Source organism: Lithobates pipiens, unplaced genomic scaffold, assembly GCF_037356315.1.
Source record: "Lithobates pipiens isolate NorthernLeopardFrog02 unplaced genomic scaffold, aLitPip1_a1.2 Scaffold_27, whole genome shotgun sequence".
NCBI lineage: Eukaryota > Metazoa > Chordata > Amphibia > Anura > Ranidae > Lithobates > Lithobates pipiens.
Window position 1 is genome coordinate 43156148 of NW_027507788.1, and position 25364 is coordinate 43181511.

General features: G+C 45.1%; 1 protein-coding gene across 1 annotated transcript; it reads left to right on the forward strand.

The window, feature by feature from the left end:
* Positions 1 to 4820: 4820 nt before the first annotated feature.
* On the forward strand, positions 4821 to 24687 carry MRPL43 (mitochondrial ribosomal protein L43). The gene is made up of 3 exons (XM_077456903.1): positions 4821 to 5043; positions 18126 to 18232; positions 24099 to 24687. Exons 1-3 carry the CDS (start codon positions 4913 to 4915, stop codon positions 24329 to 24331), a joined length of 471 nt encoding a protein of 156 aa, XP_077313029.1. The 5' UTR covers positions 4821 to 4912; the 3' UTR covers positions 24332 to 24687.
* Positions 24688 to 25364: the final 677 nt, after the last annotated feature.

The following is a 25364-nucleotide window of genomic DNA, read 5'->3' on the forward strand; positions in this document are numbered from 1 at the left end:
TGAGTGTTTAATTTAATGTCTGGGGGGGGGAGCGAAAGGGTCAGGAGTGGGATCTGAGGAGAGGATCTGGACTGTACAGAGCAGGTAAGAATAACATGTTTTGTTTCTGTCTATTTTTATAGAAAAAAAAAAACACACTTTACAATCACTTTAAAGGCCTGAGCGGACAAACTATCATCTACTACTGTACAACAAGTACACCAACTGTAGGAGGCACAAGATGGAGCCAACAAGTGATCTAAACTGTGGCCTTTGCCCTGCAGTGTCCCCTAGTGGCAGCAATGCATATTTTTGTTTTTGAAGTAAGTTACTTTCCAGGTTTTTGCTTGTCTGACTTCAGCTGCGCCTGGAGGAAGTTGCAATAATTTAAGACTTCACATAAAGTCTCAAATCTTTCATTAAGGCCTTCATATAATATAGTTTGAATACCTCATTGCACCAAACCGATAAGAGGTATGGAGGAGCTCACATAAGTGGGCCATATAATGAACTTGGTGTTGAGTTAATATTATTATATAGCGCCGACAGTTTACGCAGCGCTTTACAACATTGGGGTAGACAGTACAATACAATTCAAGACAAGGGGAATCAGAGGGCCCTGCTTGTTAGAGCTTACAATCTAGGAGATTCACTTTCTGGTCATCACAGGGGACAAAGGGGCACTCTATGGCTGGAGGAAAAGAGATTTCATCTCCAAATATGGAAAGCTTTCTTCACAGTAAAGGCCAGTACACACGATCAGAAAATCAGAAGTAAATTTTCATCTGATGAACCATCTGCTGATTTTCGGATTGCTAGTATGGTGCTTTCAACAGCTGATTGTGAATTTTCAGATGACAAAAACTGGATGTGCAGGCTATAAAATTTTTGTTGTATGAACACAATTTCCGATTTTCATTTTTAGTACAGTTTTTCACCTGGGGGAAAAAAAAAAAAAAGTAAGAGAGAGACTATGCATGCTCAGAAACAAAAGAACACATACAAAACAATTTAACACATTACTTCTGAAGTTTAATTCGGTGGTATGAGAATTTTCGTATGTTTAGTAACCTCTTCACTTTTGATATCCAGACTAGCATGCAACAAAAAAACTGACGAAAATTTGTCTGATAATCTGATCGTGTACCAGGCTTCAGAGTTGTTGAAATGTGGAATAGGCTCCCTCAAGAGCTGGTTCTGTAACATTCCACCCCCCCCCCCCCTTTTTTTTCCCCCCAAGCAAAAAAAAAAAGGGGTTTGGAAAGAAACTTTTTTCCCTGGCCTTCCATCTCTAGGTGGACCTTCTAATCCTGGGGTAACCTAATTGTACATGTTGGTTCCTTTAGAAAGTATAGAACAAACACTCCTGGATCAGGTATGGTAGTTTGAGCTGGGGGTAACCGTGCCTTCTATACTGTACCAATGGACATGTTTCAGTGGAGAAGGTAAGTTCTGGGTATGAGGTAAGGCCTCAGGTACTCACAACCCAGACAGCCAGTCAGTAAGGTTTAGATGGCTGGAAGTGACCCAAGTTACTATATGGGCAATATATACTATTTATTTAAGGTATTTATATAGCACAGACAATTTGTACATATATATTGTACATTTAAATCAGTTCCTGCCCCCAAAGGATCTTACAACTGAAGTCTCTAACTCGCATTCATACATACTAAGACCAGTTTAGATAGAAGCCAACAAACCTACCAGCCTTTCTTTGGAGTAGATGCAGACTGGAGATTAAAGTTCCTTGTGGCCCATTGCAAAGCAGAAACAGCTTCCACGGTGCTGAATGACAAAAAAGAGAACATGTGACACTCCACCCAACCGATAATGTCAGCACTCAGGCCTTCAGCGTTAACCTTTTCAGTAATACCAATCGAATGTGAGACATTCAAAGGCAAGCAGCAGTACAAACAATGCGCTTTTGGAGCTCAGCCCAATTGGCCCACTTACAGCGTTAGGCTGTGTTCACACTATTGCGAATTGGATGCTGGTTTCTCCACATCCAATACACATGACAGGAGAGTGTGACTGGCTCTCCGTAGATTGAGTTCACACATCTCCAGGGCAGCCACGGAGAGCACAGAAGAATAGTCCTGTGCATCTTTGTCTCAGTTTCAGGTCTAATTTCAGGCAAAAATTTGGACCTGAAGCGGGACGCACTGAACACCCAGCTGTGCCCTGTGGTCGTACGTAGTGTGAACCCAGCCTGAGTCTTTGGAGACAAGGCAAATACTGAAGTCAATGCCAACAGTTCTGGACTTGGGAAAGTGCTCTGTTATAACAGGTTACAAAATAACAAGAGCCCAATATGCAGTCTAGTGCCTGAAGGTCTCTTCCAGGCTAGCCCTGCAGTGCCCAATCCAGTGGAATCTGGGTGAAGATCAAGAAGTGATGTAGCAAAGAATCTCCATTGAGAAAATAAACTATCATAATAGAGTTAAGGTGTCCTTCCTCCTAATATTCTAGCAAAAAACTGAGAATCACAAATCCAACCAGAATGTACTGTAGCACAGAGCTGGAGCATTTCCTGTTCTGGGATCTTTAACTTTCATGGAATCCTGTAGTAAGACCCAAGGACATCTCTAGCGAGCCTATATGAAGCAGTTGAAAGCCGGGGTCTACGTTTTTTTTCCTGGTTTATGTTTCTTAAATTTTTTCTCTTATCGATTTGTTGAGCCTACGCTGTGCTCTATAGGTTAGTTTGAGCCTGCGCTGTGCTCTATAGGTTCGTTTGACACTTGCATGGATTGGGAATGCTGCTCTTTAGTCAATGTACAGAGGTGCTATTAATTCTTAGTGGCACTATATGAATCAGGAAAACTCCTGTGATTTTCACTCACAAAACCGCATGGTGGTGCTGCAGCAGTATGCGATTCCATGCAGGGTGATCTTAAAAACAGGATCCTGGACTTCTTTACCTGTGTTTCTATGGGTAGGACAGCCTACTGAACTGAATGCGCTCCTCTACCTGCAGAACATGGGTTGCATCAATGTAATTGAAGCATTAAAAGAGAAGTTCGGGATTTAAAAAAAAAAAAACATTTACATTCACCTAGATGGATGCACCATCAATCCGATGCTGCATCTGTTCCCCTCCGCAGTGAGAACTGTGTGATCAAACACTGCTGATTGCTCAGTTCTCCCCTCCGCTCTGAGCAGAGAGCCGGGACTATCAGTCACTGGCTTTCTGCTCCCCTCCAGTGATCACTGGAGCACAGGGCTGTGGAGGGGGCAGGAGGGTCTAGCTCAGGGGAACGGATCACTGACAGGCTGGACCAGGAGCCAGTCCAAGTTTGTTGGCAGATCCTGACCGGACGAGTGACATCTGCTGAACTGTCCTCCTGTGATCCATAGGAGAGGTATAACCTAAATAGCTTTGGTCACACTTCTCCTTTAATTCAGCAGATACACAGTAATTACTAGGCAAAACTTGGAGGTTAATGTCTCTGAATTCGTCCCCACTAAGACCCTTTTCACACCGAGCCACCCCGGGTGTCAGTGGTAAAGCAGCTCTATTTTTTAGCACCGCTTTAGTGGCGCTATTCAGCCGCTATCGGGGTGGGTTTAACCCCCACTAGCGACCGAAAAGGGGTTAAATCCGCCTGCAAAATGCCACTGCAGTGGCGCTTTGCCTGCGGTAAAACGGTGCTGCCCCGTTATTTTCAATGGGCAGGAGCGGTGAATACACCGCTGCAAAGAAGCTGCTGGCAGGACTTTTTGTGACGCCCTGCCAACGCCACAGTGTGAAAGCACTCGGGCTTTCACACTGGGTTTGCAGCTGAGGCTTTTTTCAGGAGCTATTTGTAGCGCCTGAAAAATGCCTCAGTGTGAAAGGGGTCTAAGGTTTTCTTGGTACTGACATAAAAAAAGCAATATTACTGCACCATCATATACACTGAAGTACCAATAGAAGGACACAACTCATGTCTAGCTATAGCAGTTCCCCGACCCTGGCTTCAAAAAAATTCAGACTTGCCAGCTAGTGGAGCATATTGGAAATGCGCAGTGCAGGTATGAGAAGCGTGAGCGTGCACGCAGGCACTTGATGTACTCAGGGATTTTCGCATTCTACTACAACGCTCTAGAGAGGCAGTGTTCCATCTTGCTATACCCCGCACTCTTCCACAGTAACGATACAACGAGAAAGGGGTGTCACGTCTCATTCGGCTACCCATCACATTTTGCTACTAGCTGGAGTGCGCATGCACGACACCGCCATATGCGTTTCAACAGAGGGCCCCTCGCAAGCTCGCCGTGCTTCGCTCGGCGTAAATATAATCAGACTCTATGTCCACTTGGATGGTAGGGGCTTGAATTTGGACTCGGGTGGAAAGCATATGGCATGTGCAGTCCAGCGAGTAGCCAACTGTGATGGGTCGCCATATGTGACGAAACAAGCGCAAGAGGACATCTTGTTACACCCACCGGAGTTTTGCATTTCTACGTTATTTTTAACAGTAAACGAAGCATATATGGTGAAATACAGTATTTGCAAATCGATTGGACTGTTTGCACGTTGCATTATAAAAGCAGCAGTGTTCTGTTACATTAGCAAACCTGTGAGATCATCAGGTTTGCCGCTGCTTTTAAAATTCAACATCTAAACAGTGAGTCTAATTTCTAAATACTGTATTTCACCTTATAAGCTCAGTTTTCTGCTAATAATAACTGTGAAATGCAAAACTCCGGTGGGTATAACAAGATGTCCACTTGCCCCCTTCTCTGTGTATCCTTACTGTGGAGCAGTGCGGGGTGTAGCAAGATGGCGGCGACGGAACGTCACTTACGGTACGATTTCTGACGGGTTAACAAATCTGACGTAACACCGGTGTATAGCGGAAGTAGTGGCTTGCCATTACACAACATGGCGGCGGTGTGACATGCTGATAGTTGTCAGGTCACCCCTGCGTAGAGGCGCTCGATCACCATGACAGCCCGAGGTACCGCCAGCCGCTTCCTGACGAGTGTCCTGCAGAATGGAGTGGGCAGATATGTGTGCCAGCTCAAGAGACTCACCCTTACCTTCAGCAAGGATGCCCAGCCTTCCCGGGGAGCCAGGTAACCCGCTGTGTGCCCACTGGGGGGTAATAGTACATGTGAAGGAGTGCTCAGGCCTTCTACATCTTCTCTGTATATATGTAATATTTATGTTCTATTACTCTGTACATCAGTGGGTGTATCTGCTGCTCTCTATAATTACTTCTCTTCTGACACCTTCCTCAGTGTGCCCATCAGATAACCCCACATTATACTCCTATCAGCCATGACATGACAGGTGATGTGAATAACACGAATTATCTCATTACAATAGCATGTGAATGGGATAGATTAGGCAGCAAGTGAACATGTTGTCCCTGAAGTTGATGTGTTGAAAGCAGGACAATTGGGCAAGAGTAAGGGTTTAAGTGATTTTGACAAGGGCCAAATTGTAATAATGACTCCAAAACTGCAGCTCTTGTGGGATATTCCTGATCTGCCGTGGGCAGAACGCACCAAAAGCGGGCCAAGGAAGGAAAAGCGGCAAACTGGCGACAGGATCATGGACAGCCCCGGTCATTTGATGCAGATGGCGAGTGAAGGCTGGCCTGTGTGCTTTGATCCAATAGAACAGCCACTGAGCTCAAATTGCTGAAAAAGTTAAAGGACAAGTTCATCTTTTGTAAAGTGTTACACCCGTATTCAGGGTGTATTATGTTATTGTTACAGCAGCCGCTTCACCTCTTTCCTGACCCTCTGTAGTAACAGACAGTGGGGGGATCTTCTTCCCCCCCCAATCGCTGTCACAATTTAAGCAAAAGTGGCTCCACCCACCCGGCTGTGTCATTCATTCAGAGTTCTGGGAATGTGACCACAACAAGTACTGACTGCCCTGACAGCTTGCAGTTCTCAATGAACTACCAGGGCACTGTTGAGCGCTCTAGGTAGTTCATTGGCTAAAGGTATGAGCAGACAGCGTATACTGACAGTCTGCAGGAGCCCTGCATTAAACCTGCGATATGCTGATTGTGGGTGCAATGCTTTGCAGGCTCCTAGCAAAAAATAAATAAAACAATGCACATCTTTTTAGAGGCAAAATTAAATGTGCCATTATTATTATTAATTTTTTTTTTTTTTTTTTTCTCAGCAGCCTGTAAACACATTGTGGGTCCAAGGCTAGGCTCCTGCAGACTGTCAGTAATCTGTCTGGCTGTACCTCTGATATACAGACAGGCTGTTACTGAATAGCAGGAAAAATCAGTGCACTACAAGAACGCTCACCGGTTGCCTCGCAGTTCATTGAGAACTACAAGACATCACCTGCGGTAGACGACTTTACTTGTAGTTCATTCACATTCTGTGAATATATGACAAAGCTGTGTGGACAGAGCCCATCATGACCGCATTGTTTTTAAGTTGTGACAGCGGGTGAGGGGAGAGAATCCCCACCTGCTGTTCCATGTTCCAAAGGTGAACTTAACCTTTAAAATGGAAGTAAACTCCCCTATCGTTTTCAGCCAAGGAAGCTGCCATCTTTGCCTCTGTTTAATCTTCAACTGCTATGGTGCTGCACATGTGATTTGTTATGACACCAGCCATTGGATGGTTTGATAGTTTGGCTGAGAGCACAGCCAATGTGCAGTTAGCATTCCCGGCATCCCTTTTTTTTTTTTTAACTGTTTAAATCCATGGGTTTACTTCCACTTTAATGCTGGTTTCAGAGAAAGGTGTCATAATACACAGGGCATCGCAGTCTGTTGTGTATGGGGCTGCATAGTCGCGGAATGGTCAGGGTACCCATGCTGACCCATGTCCACAACCAAAAGCATCTTCAATGTGCACATGAACATCAGAATTGGTCCACAGAGCACTGGAAATGGGCAGCCTGGTCTGATGAATTAAAGAATGGTTAGAGGGACAGAAGAATGTTTGAGATGCTGACTTGGCCTTCAAATTCTCCAGATATCAATCCAATTGAGATACTGTGGGGTGTGCTACAAAAACAATTGTTATCCATGGAGGCCCCACCTCACAACTTACAGGACTTGTATGCTACTGGTGGCTTGGTGCCAGATACCACAGCATACCTTCAGAGATCTAGTGGAGTCTATTCCTTGAAATGTCATGGTGGGTGGTCATAATGTTATGGCTGGTTGGTGTATATATTAGAGTAATCAGAAACAAAATAACAGGGTGTGTCACTTGTTGCAGTATTATAGTGTCTTAGTGCCCATGTATACCTAAACTACTAGCAAGTCTCATTTTTTTTTAACCACTTTCCACCCATGCTATAGCCGAATGACGGCTACGGTGCGGGCTTCCAGTGTCAGGAGGGTGCCAATAGATGTCCCCCTGGGGAGCACACTGTGCTCACAGAACAGGGTAAAGATGATCGGAGATCGTATCACCACAGAGTGGTGCTGAGGATATGAGAATTGGGTATATAATGCCACGTCCCGGTAAACTTGATTTTAAAGAATAGGTTTGCAGATGATGGACTTTATAGGCATAACACAGGTATATATTAAAAATGGATACATTATAGAAACATACAAGACAATTGCATTGCTATTCACAAATATGCCTGGAAGCAGGAACAACGCACCACCTACGTATCATATAAAGTAGGGATGCCCCGAATGGGTTTTTTGGTCCCGAAACCGATACCGAAAATGAAAAATACACTAGGCCGAAAACCGATACCGAAACAGCACCGATACAGAAAATTACTGTTTTTAAAAAATATTTTTATACAGGAGGTGGTCAGAGACTGGGGACATGGTACAGGAGGTGGTCAGAGACTGGGGACATGGTACAGGAGGTGGTCAGAGACTGGGGACACGGTACAGGAGGTGGTCAGAGACTGGGGACACGGTACAGGAGGTGGTCAGAGACTGAGGACACGATACAGGAGGTGGTCAGAGACTGGGGACATGGTACAGGAGGTGGTCAGAGACTGGGGACATAATAAGGCATAAGTGCAGCCAGTGTTGCCCCCCCACTGATGCCGCCAGCGTTGCCCCCCCCCACTGATGCCGCCAGCGTTGCCCCCCCCCACTGATGCCGCCAGCGTTGCCCCCCCCCCCACTGATGCCGCCAGCGTTGCCCCCCCCCCCCACTGATGCCGCCAGCGTTGCCCCCCCCCCACTGATGCCGCCAGCGTTGCCCCTCTGCAGTGAAGAGAGCCGTCTGGTTGAATAGAGCGCCGGGAACATCACAGACTGGGGACATGGTACAGGAGGTGGTCAGAGACTGGGGACATAATAAGGCATAAGTGCAGCCAGTGTTGCTCCCCCACTGATGCCGCCAGCGTTGCCCCCCCCCCCCACTGATGCCGCCAGCGTTGCCCCCCCCCCCACTGATGCCGCCAGCGTTGCCCCCCACTGATGCCGCCAGCGTTGCCCCTCTGCAGTGAAGAGAGCCGTCTGGTTGAATAGAGCGCCGGGAACATCACAGCTTTAATTTCAATAGCTGTGTGTTCCCCGTCGCGCGCCGTCACACACAGCCCCTCCCCCTTGTCCAGGCACTTTGATAGACCGATCACCCGTCCAATCTAGACAGGTGATCTGTCTATCAAAGTTCCCCGGACAAGGGGGAGGGGCTGTGTGTGACGGCGCGCGACGGGGAACACACAGCTATTGAAATTAAAGCTGTGATGTTCCCGGCGCTCTATTCAACCAGACGGCTCTCTTCACTGCAGAGGGGCATCGCTGGCTGCATCAGTCCTGCGCTATTCACCCCCATCATGGGCGGCACCAGGGGCAGGGTGGGGGCGGAGTTCCGTCCCAGGCCCCGCCCCATTTTCGGCTCAATTATCGGTAGTTTTTTCCTTTCGGCAAATTGCCGAAAAGGGCATTTTCGGCCGATATGTTTCGGCGGCCGAAATTTCGGTGCATCCCTAATATAAAGTAATATACTTAAAATGAGGGACCAAACGGGTCACTCTCCAATAGTTGATGAGGTAGCATATGAATGAAAGAGGCGGTGTGCCATAATACAGCTCAGCTCTATATGTTGTGCGTATTCACAAGACACTTCTTCAGGAGATTATGGCGTGTGAGTTTTATAGTCAAAAAAAGGGGAATAGAGACCGCATAAAAGCTGGGGATGCGGGGAGACATCTTCATGTAGCTTCTCTAGGTCAATCTGGGAGACAACCTCACACAAGAAACCTTGGGGCAATTGGTGGTGGCTTGTAAAACCAATAAGAAATGCTGATGGACAACTATTATGGAAAGTCTGGATAAATCAGGGGGGACACTAATTATATAGCTCCGTTGTCCATGTGTAGATAGTTCCCAAAAGGGATCCTATGGGATAGAAGTCTCCTGCAAGTCTCCACTTAGGTGACAGCCACTGAGCATAGTACAGTGGCTGTCACCTAAGTGGAGACTTGCAGGAGACTTGGGGTTTTAGCCCTCGCTAGCGGCCGAAAAAAAGGGTTAAAATGACCTGCAAAGCGCCGCTTTGCTGGTGGTTCAGCAGCGGTGCCCATTCAGTTCAATGGGCAGCGGAGGTGTATACACCGGTCCTTCACCACTCCAAAGATGCTGCTTGCAGGACTTTTTTTTTTTTTTTTTTTTTAGCAGCGTCCTGCCAGCGCACCGCTCCAGTGTGAAAGCACTTGGGCTTTCACATTGGAGAGACAGGCACTATGTTTAGCGCCTGTAAAGTGCCTCAGTGTGAAAGGGGTCTAATACACAGGCTCCTTCTGCATTTTTTTTACACTTATACCCCATCCCACGATCTATACAAAGAACCTTCTATCATGTGTCTGGAGTAGGGATGAGCTTTGAGTTCGAGTCGAACTCATGTTCGAATTGAACATTGCCTGTTCAGCGAACAGTGAACAATTTGGACTGTTCTGGCTTTTCGAATTTGCCGCAAACACCCTGTACAAGTCTATGGGAGAAATCTAAAGTGCTAATTTTAAAGGCTAATATGCAAGTTACTGTCCTAAAAAGTGTTTGGGGACCCGGGTCCTGCCCCAGGGGACATGGATCAATGCAAAAAGAAAGTTTTAAAAACGGCAGTTTTTTCGGGAGCAGTGATTTTAATAATGATTAAAGTGAAACAATAAAAGTGTAATATTCCTTTAAATTTCGTACCTGGGGGGTGTCTATAGTATACCTGTGAAGGGGTGCAAAATTGGTTAAATAAGACAAACACACTTTTGAAAAATTCCTTTATAAAAAAAATAAATAAATAAATAAAAGATTCCAGCGGTGGTAATCCACTCTTGCTATCCAGCGACGGATGATCATCTCTCCGGGGGCCAGCGACGGGTGATTTTCAGTCCAGCGCAGTCCATCCATGCATCCATCTTCTGTCTCCACTGGAGGACACACTGCGGGGGCCACCCGTCACCTGACCCCGCCACTTCTGACGCTAGTGATGGAAGTCAGGGGTTCCCCAATAACGTATGGGTTACCGCGCCCCCTCTGATGTAATGCAGGTTTCCGTTACATCAGAGGGGGGCGGGGTAACCCATACGTCATTGGGGAACCCCTGACTTCCATCACTAGCGTCAGAGGGGACGGGGTCAGGTGACGGGTGGCCCCGCCCTCCTAATATAAGAAACGTCAGGCGCTGGGATCCCCGCAGTGTGTCCTCCAGTGGAGACAGAAGATGGATTACCACCGCTGGAATCTTATATATTTTTATTTTTTTAATAAAGGAATTTTTCAAAAGTGTGTTTGTCTTATTTAACCATTTTTTACGGGATGAGGCCCTTGTCCACATGGTGCTTTGAGGGGTCATAGACCCCCAAAGCATCCTCCCAATGTTGAGGGCATGTGGTCTGGTACGGTTCAGGAGGGGGGGGGGCGTTCTCTTGTACCCCCCCCCCCCTCTTTTCCTGCGGCCTGCCAGGTTGCGTGCTCGGATAAAGGGTCTGGTATGGATTTTTAGGGGGACCCCCACGTCTTTTTTTACTTTGACACGGGGTTCCCCTTAATATCCATACCAGACCTGAAGGGCCTGGTAATTGAATTTAGGGGAATCCCACGTTTTTTTTTATCAATGAATGAATTGTCGGCTCCCGTAATACAGAGAACACTCATTGACTGTTCTCTGTATTACGGGAGCCGACAATTCATTATAGCCGCGAGTGATTTTAAAAGACTTTTTTTCCTGCAGAAATGACACTTTGTGCAGGGACAGTTCTAAGCATGGGAAACATGCGCCCCTTCACAGGCATACTATACACTCCCCCCAGGTACGAAATTTAAAGGAATATTACACCTTTTTATTGTTTCACTTTAATCATTATTAAAATCACTGCTCCTGAAAAAATTGTCATTTTTAAAACTTTTTTTTTTGCATTGATCCATGTCCCCTGGGGCAGGACCCAGGTCCCCAAACACTTTTTAGGACAGTAACTTGCATATTAGCCTTTAAAATTAGCACTTTAGATTTTGAACGTTCGAGTCCCGTAGACTTTAATAGGGTTCAAGTTCACACAAATTTTAGGTCTGTTCGCAGGTTCTGGTGCAAACCAAACGGGGGGGTGTTCGGCTCATCCTTAGTCTGGAGGAAGTAAACAGTGGGCTATAAGTGGAGTGACATCACTAGGGCTGAAACGATTAATCGATATTCTCGATAATGAAAATCGTTGACAACTATTTTCATTATCGATTAGTTGGTCCGCACCATGCGATCCGCGGAGCGGGCCGCGGCCTTAGGAAAGGCTGCGGCTTCGGCGCTGGCGGCCATTTTGGTACACCCGGCGGCGGCGAGCTGCGCGCTGACGTCGCCCCCAGCGCGGCGTTCAGCCTGTGTCAGCCCAAGTGAAGGAATTCTGGAGGGGTCACGCTGGGTGCCTTGCCTGCCCTCATTCAAAACTTATTTTATGCAGGTACCACTACATTTATTACCTAATCTAACCTAATAACTAACTACTATCTATTAGATACTAGTTAGTTAGTTATTATCTAATCCTATCTAAGTCTTTCCACTTGCTCGGCACAGCCACAGTTGATTTAAATAAAAGGTACAACACTATCTCTCCCCCCCCAATAAAATGCAGCTTATTATAAGCATAAAAACATAGCATATCACTGACGATTTGCGCCAATAGGCATCCCGGGACTCTGTTTGGAGGAACTTTGATCGGTGGTGAGCTTGGCGCAAATCATCAGTGATATGCTGACTGTTATTATGCTTGTAATAAGCTGCATTTTATTGGGGGGGAGATGGTGTTATACCTTTTATTTAAATAAACAATGTGGCTGTGGGGGGCGGGGATAGTGTTATTTTTTTTGCTGATCCGAAAATTGATCCAATCCATGACTCTGATCCGAGGAACGATCCGATCCATGAGTTTTTTGATCCGTTGCACCCCTGCCGGTCCGTTAGAATCCTGTTTATCCTCCCGTGTCCTACGCATGCACCACGTCCATGACCACGCAGCTACGCCTGCTTGCAATCTCCACCCAGCTGACGTCCCGCCAGCAATGCTTAGGATTCTAACTCCTCCTCCCCCCTCTACCCAGCAGCCTTCCGATAGACCCGCCGCAGAGCGCAGGAGCGTTAAGGCCTGGCCGGGCCGCTTTCCAGCGCTGCCGTGATTGGAGGTTGTGCTCTGCACATGCGTGCATCCATCTCCCGGCTTCGGGGTGCCCTTTGCTCCATTTGGAGGAGTCGGCCGAGTCACGTGTGGCGGGTCCGGACTGAGACTCCGCCCCACACCACCCCGGCACACCGAGGAGGAGCCGCTGTCACCATGAAGGGGTGAGAAAACCCGAGACACCGGAGGGGGGGAGCACTGAGTGGAGGTGGGTCATTGACACCATGTGAGAGGGGAGGAATGTGTCATCTATACTGGGGGGACGTGTGTGTGTGTGTGTGTATATAATATATTCTCTCCCCTTTTTCAGTTGTTTTTTTTATATCCGATTAATCGATTATGAAAATAATCGTTAGTTGCAGCCCTAGACATCACTCCCAGTGCAATTCACATGGGGCTGTAGTCTTGACTTTCACAATATCGTCCTTGTGAATGGATGATGCATCAGTCATGGCCACACTGAATGCAAATATCTAGAACACATTCTTCTAGAGAAGGGGTCTCAAACTGGCGGCCCTCCAGCTGTTGCAAAACTACAAGTCCCATGAGGCATTGCAAGGCTGACAGTTACAAGCATGACTCCCACAGGCAGAGGCATGATGGGACTTGTAGTTTTGCAACAGCTGGAGGGACGCCAGTTTGAGACCCCTGCTCTAGAGCATTTCTGGTGTCTGGGCAGTTTTGAGGTGGGGGGTACAGAAATGTGACCATATTACAACCTTTAAATATGACTAACGTGAATCCTGATTAGAAAAATGCACTAAGCCTTTAAAAAACAGAGCTCCAACCTTGCCCATAAACAAAATGTCTGCCACATCCCCCCCCCCCCCCCCCCCCAGCGTATGTAGAATATAATGCTCTTTTTGTCTCAGAGGGATTTAATACCAAATATTTATTTTCTTAATCCATGGTCCAGCAGTCCTCACTTGACTGGTTCCAGGTGTCTTGATCAGTCCCCTGAAGACTATCTTGCTGATCATCGGGGACAGTGTGGGATTAGTGTTGTCTGCAGTCACTGATGATGTAGAACAATCGCCATGCTTACAGCTGGCAGAAAGCAGGTACATTAGCCAGCCAAGGCTTCAGATTACAGTACAGTGATGGTGCCTGCTAACGCTCCCTCAGCTCTGTTGCCCCCATGTGACAGTGGTCAGGCCTGAGGGACAGTGATGTGGTCCACCCAGGTGAAGCATGAAACTGGAAGGTGGACTCCTTACAGCAGAGGAGGGATAGGTGCACATGGCAGATACTTTGCCCCAAATAAACAGGATGACATTGCCTCTTCAAATCTATACTTGCCTTATGTCTTCGTTCCTGTCTGCTAGCATGAGATGTTGGCTCCTTACATATTTGTGTGTATGTTCACACTGATAAATGGTAAAAGGCAAAAAAGGATTGTAGTACCTGTAGTCAGGGCCAGATTAACAAAGGGGCTATTGGAGCTGCAGCTCCAGGCCCCTTTCTCAAGATAGGCCCATTTGCCCAAAATAAAAAAATAAAATAAAAGGATGGACTTCGTGGATTGTAGCTCGGCGATCAGGAGTCGCAGAGACCCCACATTTGGGAGGTAGCTAAAGACCCACTCCAGCACTGGTTAAAATATGGGGCTGCTATCATCTATGGTTCCGGACAGGGCTTGACAAATTTGCGATCTGGACCTGTCCCTGGCCTGACATGGAGACAAGTGAGGGGAAGATGGCGCCCCCCCCCCCCACCTGTCTCCAAGTCATTGCCCATAGCTCTTAGAGGGACTTTTTATTTTTTTCAAATGGCAACATTTTTTTTTTAAATTGCATTTTAGTGTAAATATGAGATCTGACGTCTTTCTGAACCCCCCCAGATCTCATATTTAAGAGGACCTGTCATGATTTTTTCTATTACAAGGGATTTTTACATTCCTTGTAATAGGAATAAAAGTGACACAATTTTTTTTAAAAGCACAGAGGAAAAATTAAAAATAAGTTTAAAATAAATAACAAAAAAAAAAAAACAAACACACGTGAGGTATCGCCGTGATCTGTAGAGCGAGAACAATAATTCTAGCCCTAGACCTCTGTAACTCAAAACATGCAACCTGTAGAATTTTTTTAAACGTCGCCTATGGAGATTTTAAAGGGTAAATGTTTGTCGCAATTTTGAAGCGTGACATGTTGGGTATCAATTTACTCTGCGTAACATTATCTTTCACAATATAAAAAAAAAAATTGGACTAACTTTACTGTTGTCTTATTTTTTTTTTTATTAAATTATTTTTCCCCCCAAAAAAAAGTGCACTTGTAAGACCGCTGCGCAAATACGGTGTGGCAGACAGTATCGCAACAACCACCATTTTATTCTCTAGGGTGTTAGAATAAAAAATATATATAATGTTTAGGGGTTCTAAGTAAAGGGAAGGAGATAGGTGGGCAGTGAAAACAGGCAAGGGAAGCTTCATTAACATTGCTGGTTGTCATACCAATGGCCACCACAAGAGGGCGCCAGATTCCAGAAGGAAGCATGGGACCGCAGAAGGCCTCAAAGCCGGGGCCTCAATTACCGGCTGGCGGCGGCGCGGCCCAATGCGATCACGCTGGGGGGGAGAGGGGGTGTGCACGGAGACAGGATACCCCCCCAGCTGTGCTGCCCCAGGCGCCAAGTTGCTAATTCTAATCGCAAATGCGACCTGGAGCCTGGCGTTTATCGAGCCCTGGTTCCGGAAATACAGGGCTGTTTGCACAGCCTGTCATAAGCTACATACAGAGTGGCCAGTTTAACTACAAGCTGGAACACTCTGCAGCAGACAGAGGATGAACTCACAGAGCTTATAATAATTATTTGTATATTACTTATGATAATTAACCCCTTGCCACCCAGGCCTATTCTGAGACTTCTCTCCTACATGTAAAAGTCATCGTGTTTTTTTTTTATGCTACAAAATGACTCAGAACCCTCAAGCATTACATATTGTTTTAGCAGACACCCTATGGAATAAAATGGTGGTCTTTGCAATGTTACACGATATTTGCGCAGCAATTTTTCAAACTTTTTTTTGGGAAATAAATTGTTTCATTCATAAAAAAAACAGTAAAGTTAGCATTTTTTGTTGTGTACTAAGCGATGCTTTAATTTTTATTTATTTTTTTACAGGTTACATGTTTAGAGTTACAGAGGAGGTCTAGTGCTAGAATTATTGCTCTCGCTCTAACGATCCTGGCGTATGTAACCTGTGTGTATCTGGCTCTGATACTAACCAGTGCCTACCCAGGGACTGACTAGTATCTCTCCCCAGCCTGTCCCCACACACCCTCTCACCTGCTGACCTGTGAATGGGGCAATCACCCCCGCAGTGTTATTGTGTTCTGCCAGTGAATACAATGATTAGTGTTGCTAACTATAGCTGGCAGCACTGATTGTTTTGGGGAAAACCTGACAGGCTGGTTGTACTCAAGTCGCTTATTAGGTTGACTTGTGTAAAACCAGCTAGACCATGCATAGATCGACTATGGCTGGTCTCTGCTTAATTGGTGTAATTTCAACCCATGTATGGCCCACTTAACCACTACGCAGTCCCTAAACATCCTTCCACAAACCTTTACATTTTTCCTTCCCAGACTACTTCATCCTCCTCTCCTATACATAGTGCCTACTGTCATACTCTCCACACTTCTCTCCTATACATAGTGCCCACTGTCCTACTCTCCATACTTTTCTCTCCTATACATGGTGCCTACTGTCATATCCTACACACTCCTCTCCTGTACATAGTGCCCGCTGTCATACACTTCTCTCCTGTACATAGTGCCTGCTCTCGTACCCTCCACACTCCTCTCCTGTACATACTACTCACTGTCATACCCTCCATACTCCTCTCCTATACATAGTGCCCACCGTCACACCCTCCCTCCACTCTCCTCTCCTGTAATTACTGCTTACTGTTCTACTCTCCACACTTCTTTCCTGTACATAGTGCCCACTGTCATACCCTCCACACTCCTCTCCTGTACATAGTGCCCACTGTCATACCCTCCACACTCCTCTCCTGTACATAGTGCCTTCTGCCATACCCTCTGCACTCCTCTCATGTACATAGTGTCCACATTCCTCTCCCTCACCTGCACATAATTCCCACTTTTATACCATACATACTCCTCCCCTATGCCTCTTACCCACAAAAACTGTTCTTTAAAATCATACTGAATATCCTCAATGTTACCAGCTCTAGAATGGGCACTTTTGTCGGTTCAACTAAAGGAAATCTCACAGTCCTCATATTTGTTCTGCTCCATTATTAGTACTTATTTAATTATGTAATTACTATTGTGATGTATAGAGGAACATAGGGGATGTCAGCTACTCCAAATATAGCACTTAAAAAAAAAAAAAGCGTCCCTGAAAATATTTTTGAAATGTTGACAACTATGCACTTAGGCACTGCCCAAGGGCCACAGGGTCAGTAGGGGGCCCCATGAGAGGCCCCTGTGATATTAAAGTGGTAGTAAACTTTTCTAACATTACTACTTTTTAGACGCCCTGGGGTAGGTTATGCCATAATGTACAAGAATGCACAGCATATTAGCACATTAGGGTACACTTAAATTGTCAGACTGAGCCCTCCAGTGCTGTGATCAGTCTGGCGGGGCCCCGGGCACTTCCATCTTCACCCGGTCTTCCTTCTGGGTTCTGTGCCTTTGGTCATTTGCCTTGGCCAGGCTGCGTTGATGTCATTCCCACACATCCTCATGTGCATATTCTCTCTCTCTCTCTCTAAAATAGTTTGCATTTTTATTTATTGTTTATAAAAGACCCCACCAAAATCCTCAGCACCAGGCCCATGATGTTCTTAATCTGGCCCTGGCTGTAGTATCTGAATGAACTCCTGAATGCTGCACTTTTAAACCAGAACTCCTGTGTGTATATGTATATATTATATGTGTTTCCCCACGGTATGCTTCTGAATTTGTATTGAAAGGCATTGCAGCAGGTACACTTCCTGTGTGGTGCACGGCTTCCCACAAGACCAACTGACTGTCGTAGACACTCCCCCTGGGCAGCAGAAGGAGTCGGTCACTGCTGCTATGTTCTTTGTGATGCATAGAACTTCTATATAGCCAGTTTCATCTGGATGAGAAAGGGTTCGCTGCAGAGCCTGTCACTTCCCTGGGCATACGGATTCATAGGACTCGGATACCTGTGTTGTAGATCTGCACGATTCTGGCCAAAATGAGAATCAAGATTTTTATTTTTTTGCTTAGAATAAAAAGATCACGATTCTCGCGACGTAAAATCTTTCACGTTTATACAAAAAAAAAAATTGGGTTAACTTTACTGGTTATTTTTTATAATTCATTAAAGTAACTTTTTCCAAAAAAAGACCACTGCGCAAATACAGTGTGACATAAAATATTGCAACAACCACTATTTTATTCTCTAGGATCTCTACTAAAAAAAAAAAAAAAAAAAAAAAAAAAAAAAAAAAAAAAAAAAAAAATTATTTATATATATATATATATATATATATATAAAATGTGTGAATGTTTGGGGGTGTTCTGGATTATGGATGAGGCAAGTTGAAAACCCATTTAATGCCTGTATTTTTTTTTCCATCTCTGATTTTTAGGGAGTTTATTGAAGAAAAGATAGTCGACTTTGCCAAGCAGAATCCCAGTGTTGTTCTGTATGTGAATCCGAAGCCATGCAGAATACCCAAACTGGTGGGGGAATACCGTAAGTACTGATAAATTGTTTATGCCGTCAATAAAAATCAGAGGTGTCTTATGAATCCTAGCAGATCTAGAGAAAGTTGCAAGCAGTTCTAGGCTTTTATTGGCTGCAGCCCATGTTATACACTCTTTAAGCTGGCAGCACATTTAAGTGCTCTCGCACAGCACAATGGTGTGGATCTCCAGCAGTTCTACACAATGCTCTGATCAACATTACTCAGGGAGTGCTAGTATTGTCAGTCGGAGCACAGTAGTTGTGACTGGACAGGTGCATGTCGGATACTGAAGATGTGGACTGCTGTACTCTGGCACTGGGCAGTTTAGCATGGGCAGCAGCGTTGACAACTAAAAACAGACGCATGCTTTCATTTTTTTTAGTCCACCTGACTGCATCACAGTAATAGAAAAATAGGATTTTTCTAACGGCTTACCTGTAAAATCCTTTTCTTTGAAGTACATCATGGGACACAGAGCCATAGTAATTACTATGTGGGTTATAGGCCACCTTCAAGTGATGGACACTGACACACTCTAAATTAAAAAGTGCACTCCCTCTATAACCCCTACCACTGGTGGGAGTACCTCCATTTTGTAGAAAAGCAATACACATGTATACCAAGAAGGGAGGGACCTCTGTGTCCTGTGATGTACTTCAAAGAAAAGGATTTTACAGGTAAGCTGTTATAAAAAAAATCCTGTTTTCTTATCATAGATCCCGGGACACAGAGCCATAGTAGTTACTATGTGGGAAGTCCCATAGCGATGCCAACTGAAGGGAGCGAGACAAAACAAAGTAGGGCACCAAGAGACTAGAGGACTCATTCTGCAACCTGCAGTAGACTTCGCCCAAAGGCAATGTATGGACTGAAGACCAAGTTGCGGCCTTGCAGATTTAAGCCATGGAGGCCTGGTGATGCACTGCCCAAGAAGCACTAACAGCCCTGGTGGAGTGCGCTTTAATATGAAAAGGAGGAATTTTCCTCTTTAAACCATGGGTTTGAACAATTGCTTGACGATTCCATTTAGAAATAGTAGATTTCGATGCTGCCTGTCCTCTTTTAGGACCATCTGGCAACATAAACAAAACATTTGTTTACAAATCTGAGCAGTCACTTTCAATAGACCTTGACCGCTCTCACCACATCAAGAAAATGTAGTGACCTTTCTTCCACAGAAACAAAGTTCTGGAAAAAAATGAAGGCAGAACAATATCCTGGTTTAAATGGAAACCCGGTACTACCTTTGGTAAGAATTCAGGATGAGGCCACAATACAGCCTCTTCCTTATGAACAACGAATACAGCTCCTTACAAGAAAGAGCAGCCAACACTGATACTCTTCTTGCAGAAGATATGGCAACCAAGAACATCATTTTTTTCCCCGTCAAGAGGACCAAGGGAATATCTCGTACTGGCTCCAAAAAAAGGCTGCTTATATAAGCCGACAAGACTAAAATTAAGTCCCAAGGGTTCAGGGGTGACCAAACTGGAGGATTAATCCACTTTACCCCCTGAATAAAGTTACGAACCAGAGAGAGGGAAGCAAGTGGTTGATTAAAAGAGACTGATATGGCGGACATCTGGCCATTGATAGTACTCAAGGCCAGCTTCATTTCTAATCCTATCTGTAGGACTTCAAGGATCCTACCTATGACATATTTCCTGGGGTGCCAAACCCTGGATTTACACCAGGAGATATATGACTTCCAGATTCTTGACTCTGGAGGTCAGCTTCCTAGCATTTAACCAAAGTAAAACTACTGAGGCTAACTGCCCATGATCTTTCAGCATGTGGGTCTCAATAGCCAAACCGCTAAATTTAGCGTTTGTAAGGTAGGATGGAATACCGGACCTCGCGAGAGAAGGTCTGGACATAGTGGTAGGGTCCAAGGGTCCCCCACCGCCATCTTTATGATATCTGCAAACCAAGATCTCCTGGGCCACACAAATCGCCTCCTTCCCTTCTTGCTTGATCCTGCAAAGAAGATGTGGAAGCAGCAGAACAGGAGGGAATGCAATGCATAGATCAGTAAAAAACTGATCCCACGGGAAAAAAATAATCAAGGCATCTGATTCGTATGGCATCGGATCCCTTGTCCTTGACACAGAGTTCCACATCCATAACACCCCATCTTCTCGTCTATCAACAAACATGTTATGAAGGGACCATTCTCCCGGGACAAATTGTTGGCGACTCAAGTAGTCCGCCTGCCAATTCACTATTCCTGCAATGAAAATTGCTTATAGGCAAGGAATGTTGTTTTCTGCCAAGATAAATATGATTCCCCTCTTTCTGAGCCGCACAACTTCTTGTGCCCCCTTGATGAATGATAAAAGCCACACTGTTGGAATGGATCCTGATAGGACAGTTCCATAGTTTGAGCATCCAGGCCTCGAGGACCAGGCGTACTGCCCGAATCTCTAGAATATTGATGGACAAAGTCATCACCGGTTTGGACCATTTCCTTAGGACAGATGCTTCTTCCAGGACTGCTCCTCAGCCCAGAAGGCTGGCATCTGTTACCACCTTCCAGGTAACTGGTAGAAAGGATTTCTCTTTTTGAAGATTCTTGGATATCTGACGCGCATTGGGAAGCCCAGAGCTTGGGCCTTCTTGTTCCCAGTTGAGAGGATACTGTTTTGCAGCAGTCTTAAATGAAACGCGCGCATAAGGAACTGCCTCAAAAGAAGCCATCATCTTTCCCAACAAATTCATGCAAAGCCGAATAGGATTCTTCTTTGACTTCAGTTCCCTTATGTAACTGATCGTTTCCTGGGGGGGGGGGGGGGGGGGAACATCCTCTTCAGAGCTGTATCAATGATCAGCCCCAAGTACTGCAATCTCCTTGATGGATTTAAGGAGGATTTCTCTAGGTTGAGAATCCAACCTAGGTATTCCAGGTAGCTATCTGCGGTAAAAAAAGTTTGGATTAAGCGAGCTACCAAATTGATCTATGAAGAGAAGATCTAAGTAGGCTGGTATTGTTATACCTTGAGCCCTTACCCTGGCTGAGGACCTTTGTAAACACTCAAGGTGGAGTAGCTAGACTGAAAGGCAGAGCTATTCAAAACCGGTTTAGATTTTTGAGATCTAAAATGGGTCTGACATCCCTAAAAAAAAAAAAAAAAAAAAAGTTTGAATAAAACCCCAATCCTTGCTCTACCAAGGGGACCACCGATATCACTCTGAGACAAGAGATGATCCTAAGCTAGAAAGAGACTTCTTTTCACTGGATCTCTGGGAATGTTTTGATTTGAGAAAATGAGATGGGAACTCCTGCCAGACCCTTAAACTGTAGAACCACCCCCCCCCCCCCCACACACACACACACACACACACACACACACTCGAGTGACAGGGGTGCCTTTTCATAAGGCTTTAGCATTTTGTTTTGTGGGTTACCTCCCCCAGGTCCTTTCGACTCTGGGACTTACCCCTGAGGTTTACGTCTTGAATCCTTATGGTGGAGGCCGTCATGACTGCCTGGAGGCAGATGGCACTGGAGAAGAAGCACATTTAAAAGAAAAATACTTAAACTTAACTGGGAAAAAGGGGAACTTTTCCCCATTAGAAATTCTTTGGATATACTCACCATAAGGGAAACTGGGCAAGAGTTTTTTTGCATGGCACTTCGGCTGACCATCTTTCATTGTATTGTATTGTATTGTATCGGCTGGCAGAGTATTGGGCTGTGTATGGAGGGATGGCTGCTTCCATCCGACCTCTCAGTACAGAGAGGGGAGAGAGAGAGAAACTGGCGTCATATCATGATGCCGGTTTGTTTACAAGTGATCGCTCCGTCAGAGCGATCACATTGTAAACGCCTGGCATGTGCCGATCCGAGCGGGGTGACCCGTTGGGATCACGGAGCGGTGATGATCCGTTGCACCCCTAGGGACGGCAACAGGGAGGGGGAGAAGAGAGGGGGATGGCGGCACGGAGGGCAGCGGTAGATACTAAGCACTGCCACTGTGACGCATAGACGCCCTGCACGCACGTCGACTCGTCGTGGCAGCTCTAGTTGGAATCTTTGCATATGAGCATTGTCTACTGGACAAGTCAGGTGTTTGTTTACAGAGGATATAGCAGTGTTAATTGCTGGAACTCCCCATAAAACCCTTCCTCCATAGAAAAGTAGTGAGAACTTTTTCAGAGGAAAAAAAAACACAAACTGTTTATCTGCATGCTCTCACTCAGAATACATAAGTTTTCTTATCCATGAATGGATAGGAAAAGCATGAACAGATGGGGGGGGGGGGGGGGGTGGGCTTTAGTGAACCCAAAGCAGAAGTGGGCTCATCGAATGACTGACTGAGTTACTGGCAGTAAAAATGTGGAGCAGACCAATTCAGTGAGTGACTGTAAACAACCTTTCCTGCGAGCTTGATACTTTGCCTCACGTTCTGCGGAAGAGAAGACATCAGCCTTTTCCTGGTCCTAGACAGAAATTTGCCATCCCTCGCTCCTTGTTCCTCAGTGTGAGGGTCCTGACCAATGGACGGCGACCTGTTATACTTAGTCACACTAAGGGATGCGATTAAAGCATCAAACTTTTACTTCAAGCTTAAAACGGTTGAAGATAAAACCTGCTTAGTAATATACACAGGGGCTGCAGTGTTTAAGAGCAGCTGCAACACTTGCCCCTCCTGTCGGCTCACCGTGACCAGCCAGTATGCGCTGATTGTTTATCAGCGCAGCCCCCAGCATGTGCATGGCCATCCACATGTAAAAAAAAAAATGCCAATCAGTGCCCACAAATGGGCACTGACTGGAACCTCATTTACATTACAAAACAGGGATGCCCATCAGTGCCACATACCAGTGCAACCTCATTAGTGCAGCTATATCAGTGCCCTTCATTGAAGAAGCAAACTTATTTACAAAAAAATTAACAAAGAAACTTGTTTTTTTAGCTTTTGGTAACAAAATGATAAAAAAAATTGCAAACCATGCAATTGTCATTCAAATTGTGACAGCGCTGAAAATTGGCCTGGGCAGGAAGGTGTTTAAGTGCCTGGTATTGAAGTGGTTAAAAACCTTTGGTGCCCTTCTCGTGTGCCTCATAATGAGCATCCTTTTAAAAAGCAGGACATTACCGATAAATAGTTAGCAAGAACGTACATTATAATCACACTGCCAAAATGAGTGTGTGCTGTAAGACCCCTTTCACACTACAGCGTGGTGCTTTGGAAGAGCTGCCCATTCATTGCAATGGGCAGGGGCATTTTGGGAGACCTATTTACAGCGCTCCCAACTTGCCCAAAAGATGCTGTTGCAGGACTTTTTATAACGTCCCACAAGCGCACCCAAACCTATAGATTTAATGGTTTAAAAACTGAGCCTGTGTAGAGCAGGGTGAGACAATGTGTTACTGGATGATAAACAGTATAGGCACTTATTTTTATTGGGGGCCAGCCTGAAGTGATCTAGCGGGATTTCATTTTCTTACAAAAGTTATACTTTAAATCTGTCCTGACTGCATTGTAACCACCAATTAGAACAGTGATTCTAAAATCGGGGTTCCTTCAGTATTGGGCCAATTCTACCTTTCAGATAAATTCCCACCGACACCATTGGTCTTTTTAGCCATCTGTAAGGAGGTCATTTTTCCCAATGACCACAAGTGTAAGGACCATTCTTTCCACCAACAATCACACTAATGTATGATGAGTTGTATATTTCAGATTTTTAGCAGGGGTTCCTCTGTGTTGAAAAGGTTGAGAAAGGCTGAACTAGAATATGAGTGGAAATCTTAACATTTTAATCTTGTGCCTTTGGTATAACAGACATTTTTAAATTCAAGACTCATTGATGTAAGTGGCAAGTCTATGCAATCAGATGAATATTGAATGCTTTTGTTCCTTCTTTCAGTGAATGGGACTGTCAGAGAAGAAGCCATTAACAGCAAAACTGCAGCGCAAATAACAGAGCTGGTGCAGAAAATGGCCAACCAGTCTGGTCTGGAGATCATCCGCATCAGGAAACCTCAACACACAGACAACCCCAGCATTCAGGGACAGTGGCACCCCTTCACTAACAAACCATCTTCCATAAACATACACTTGTTGGATGTTGTTAGCCAACAGGCTGAATCCCAGCCATAAATATTAAGGTTAAGGGAATATTGTCATTTCTTATGGCACTGGTCATTTCTTATATACACAGCCTAATCCTTGCAAGTGACACTTAGTTTGAGCACTGCTTGAGAGAATCGGGCTGTGTGAGGCTTTCCTGGGATGGAAACAGAGAATTTCCACTCTTTAAGACATCTTTGTGAAAAGGTAGCTTTTGGACAGATAGCAGCAGAGAGCAGGGATATGTAAAAGAATAGACAAATAATGCCTACTGGTCTCAAGAAGACCTCTGTGCCCGTCTACTTCTGTACAGCTGGACTAAAATGTCAAGTTTATTATGTATAATGTTAGACATGTTTGTGTATAATAAAATGTTCATAATACCATTTGTGTTGTATAGTGTGCAAATCAATTTTGCCATACAGATAATCTGAGCCTGCTGTGCTGGCATTCAACCACTGCCAATTAAAACTTAGATTTAAGTTTCAATGACAACTCCAAGCAATATATGCAATTTGCAGTCTACAGATTGTGCGCCTCTGGTGAGGACTGCAAGCTACAAAACTGACTGTATATTGAAGAATATGCACAATAGCTTAATACATTGTAAACAAATTATTCTTGCACAAAATTCAATCATAGCTGATGGATATGTATGTTTTAACAATGGCATCTCTGCCATCCTTTAAGTGGACTTTAACGTCCATGAGGCATTGTGGGTTCTGTTTCCTGGGATTGGCTCTCAGCGGTCACATAATTGGAAGTCCATTCTGTGCAGTTCATATTATAAGGTATCTTTAACCATTTCCTGCCCGTAGGATGTCAGATTAAGTTTTTTAGGTTTTAAGTGGCGATACCTGGATAATGTCATGACGGCACTACAGGCTCTGACAGATGTAAAACACTGCCAGTTTTTTTTTCCCCTGGAAAGCAGATATATAGATAATAAAATACATATATATCACACACACACACACACCTATTTTTTTTTACTCATGTTTTTTCAGGGTAAAGGAAATATCTCCATAAAGAGGACCTATCATGCTTCATTTCTATTACAAGG

Coding starts and splice junctions, on each gene's coding strand:
- MRPL43 (XM_077456903.1), top strand. CDS start 4,913: ATGACAGCCCGAGGTACCGCCAGCCGCTTCCTGACGAGTGTCCTGCAG. Junction 5,044..18,125: donor CAGCCTTCCCGGGGAGCCAG/GTAACCCGCTGT, acceptor TCTGATTTTTAG/GGAGTTTATTGAAGAAAAGA. Junction 18,233..24,098: donor CAAACTGGTGGGGGAATACC/GTAAGTACTGAT, acceptor TCCTTCTTTCAG/TGAATGGGACTGTCAGAGAA.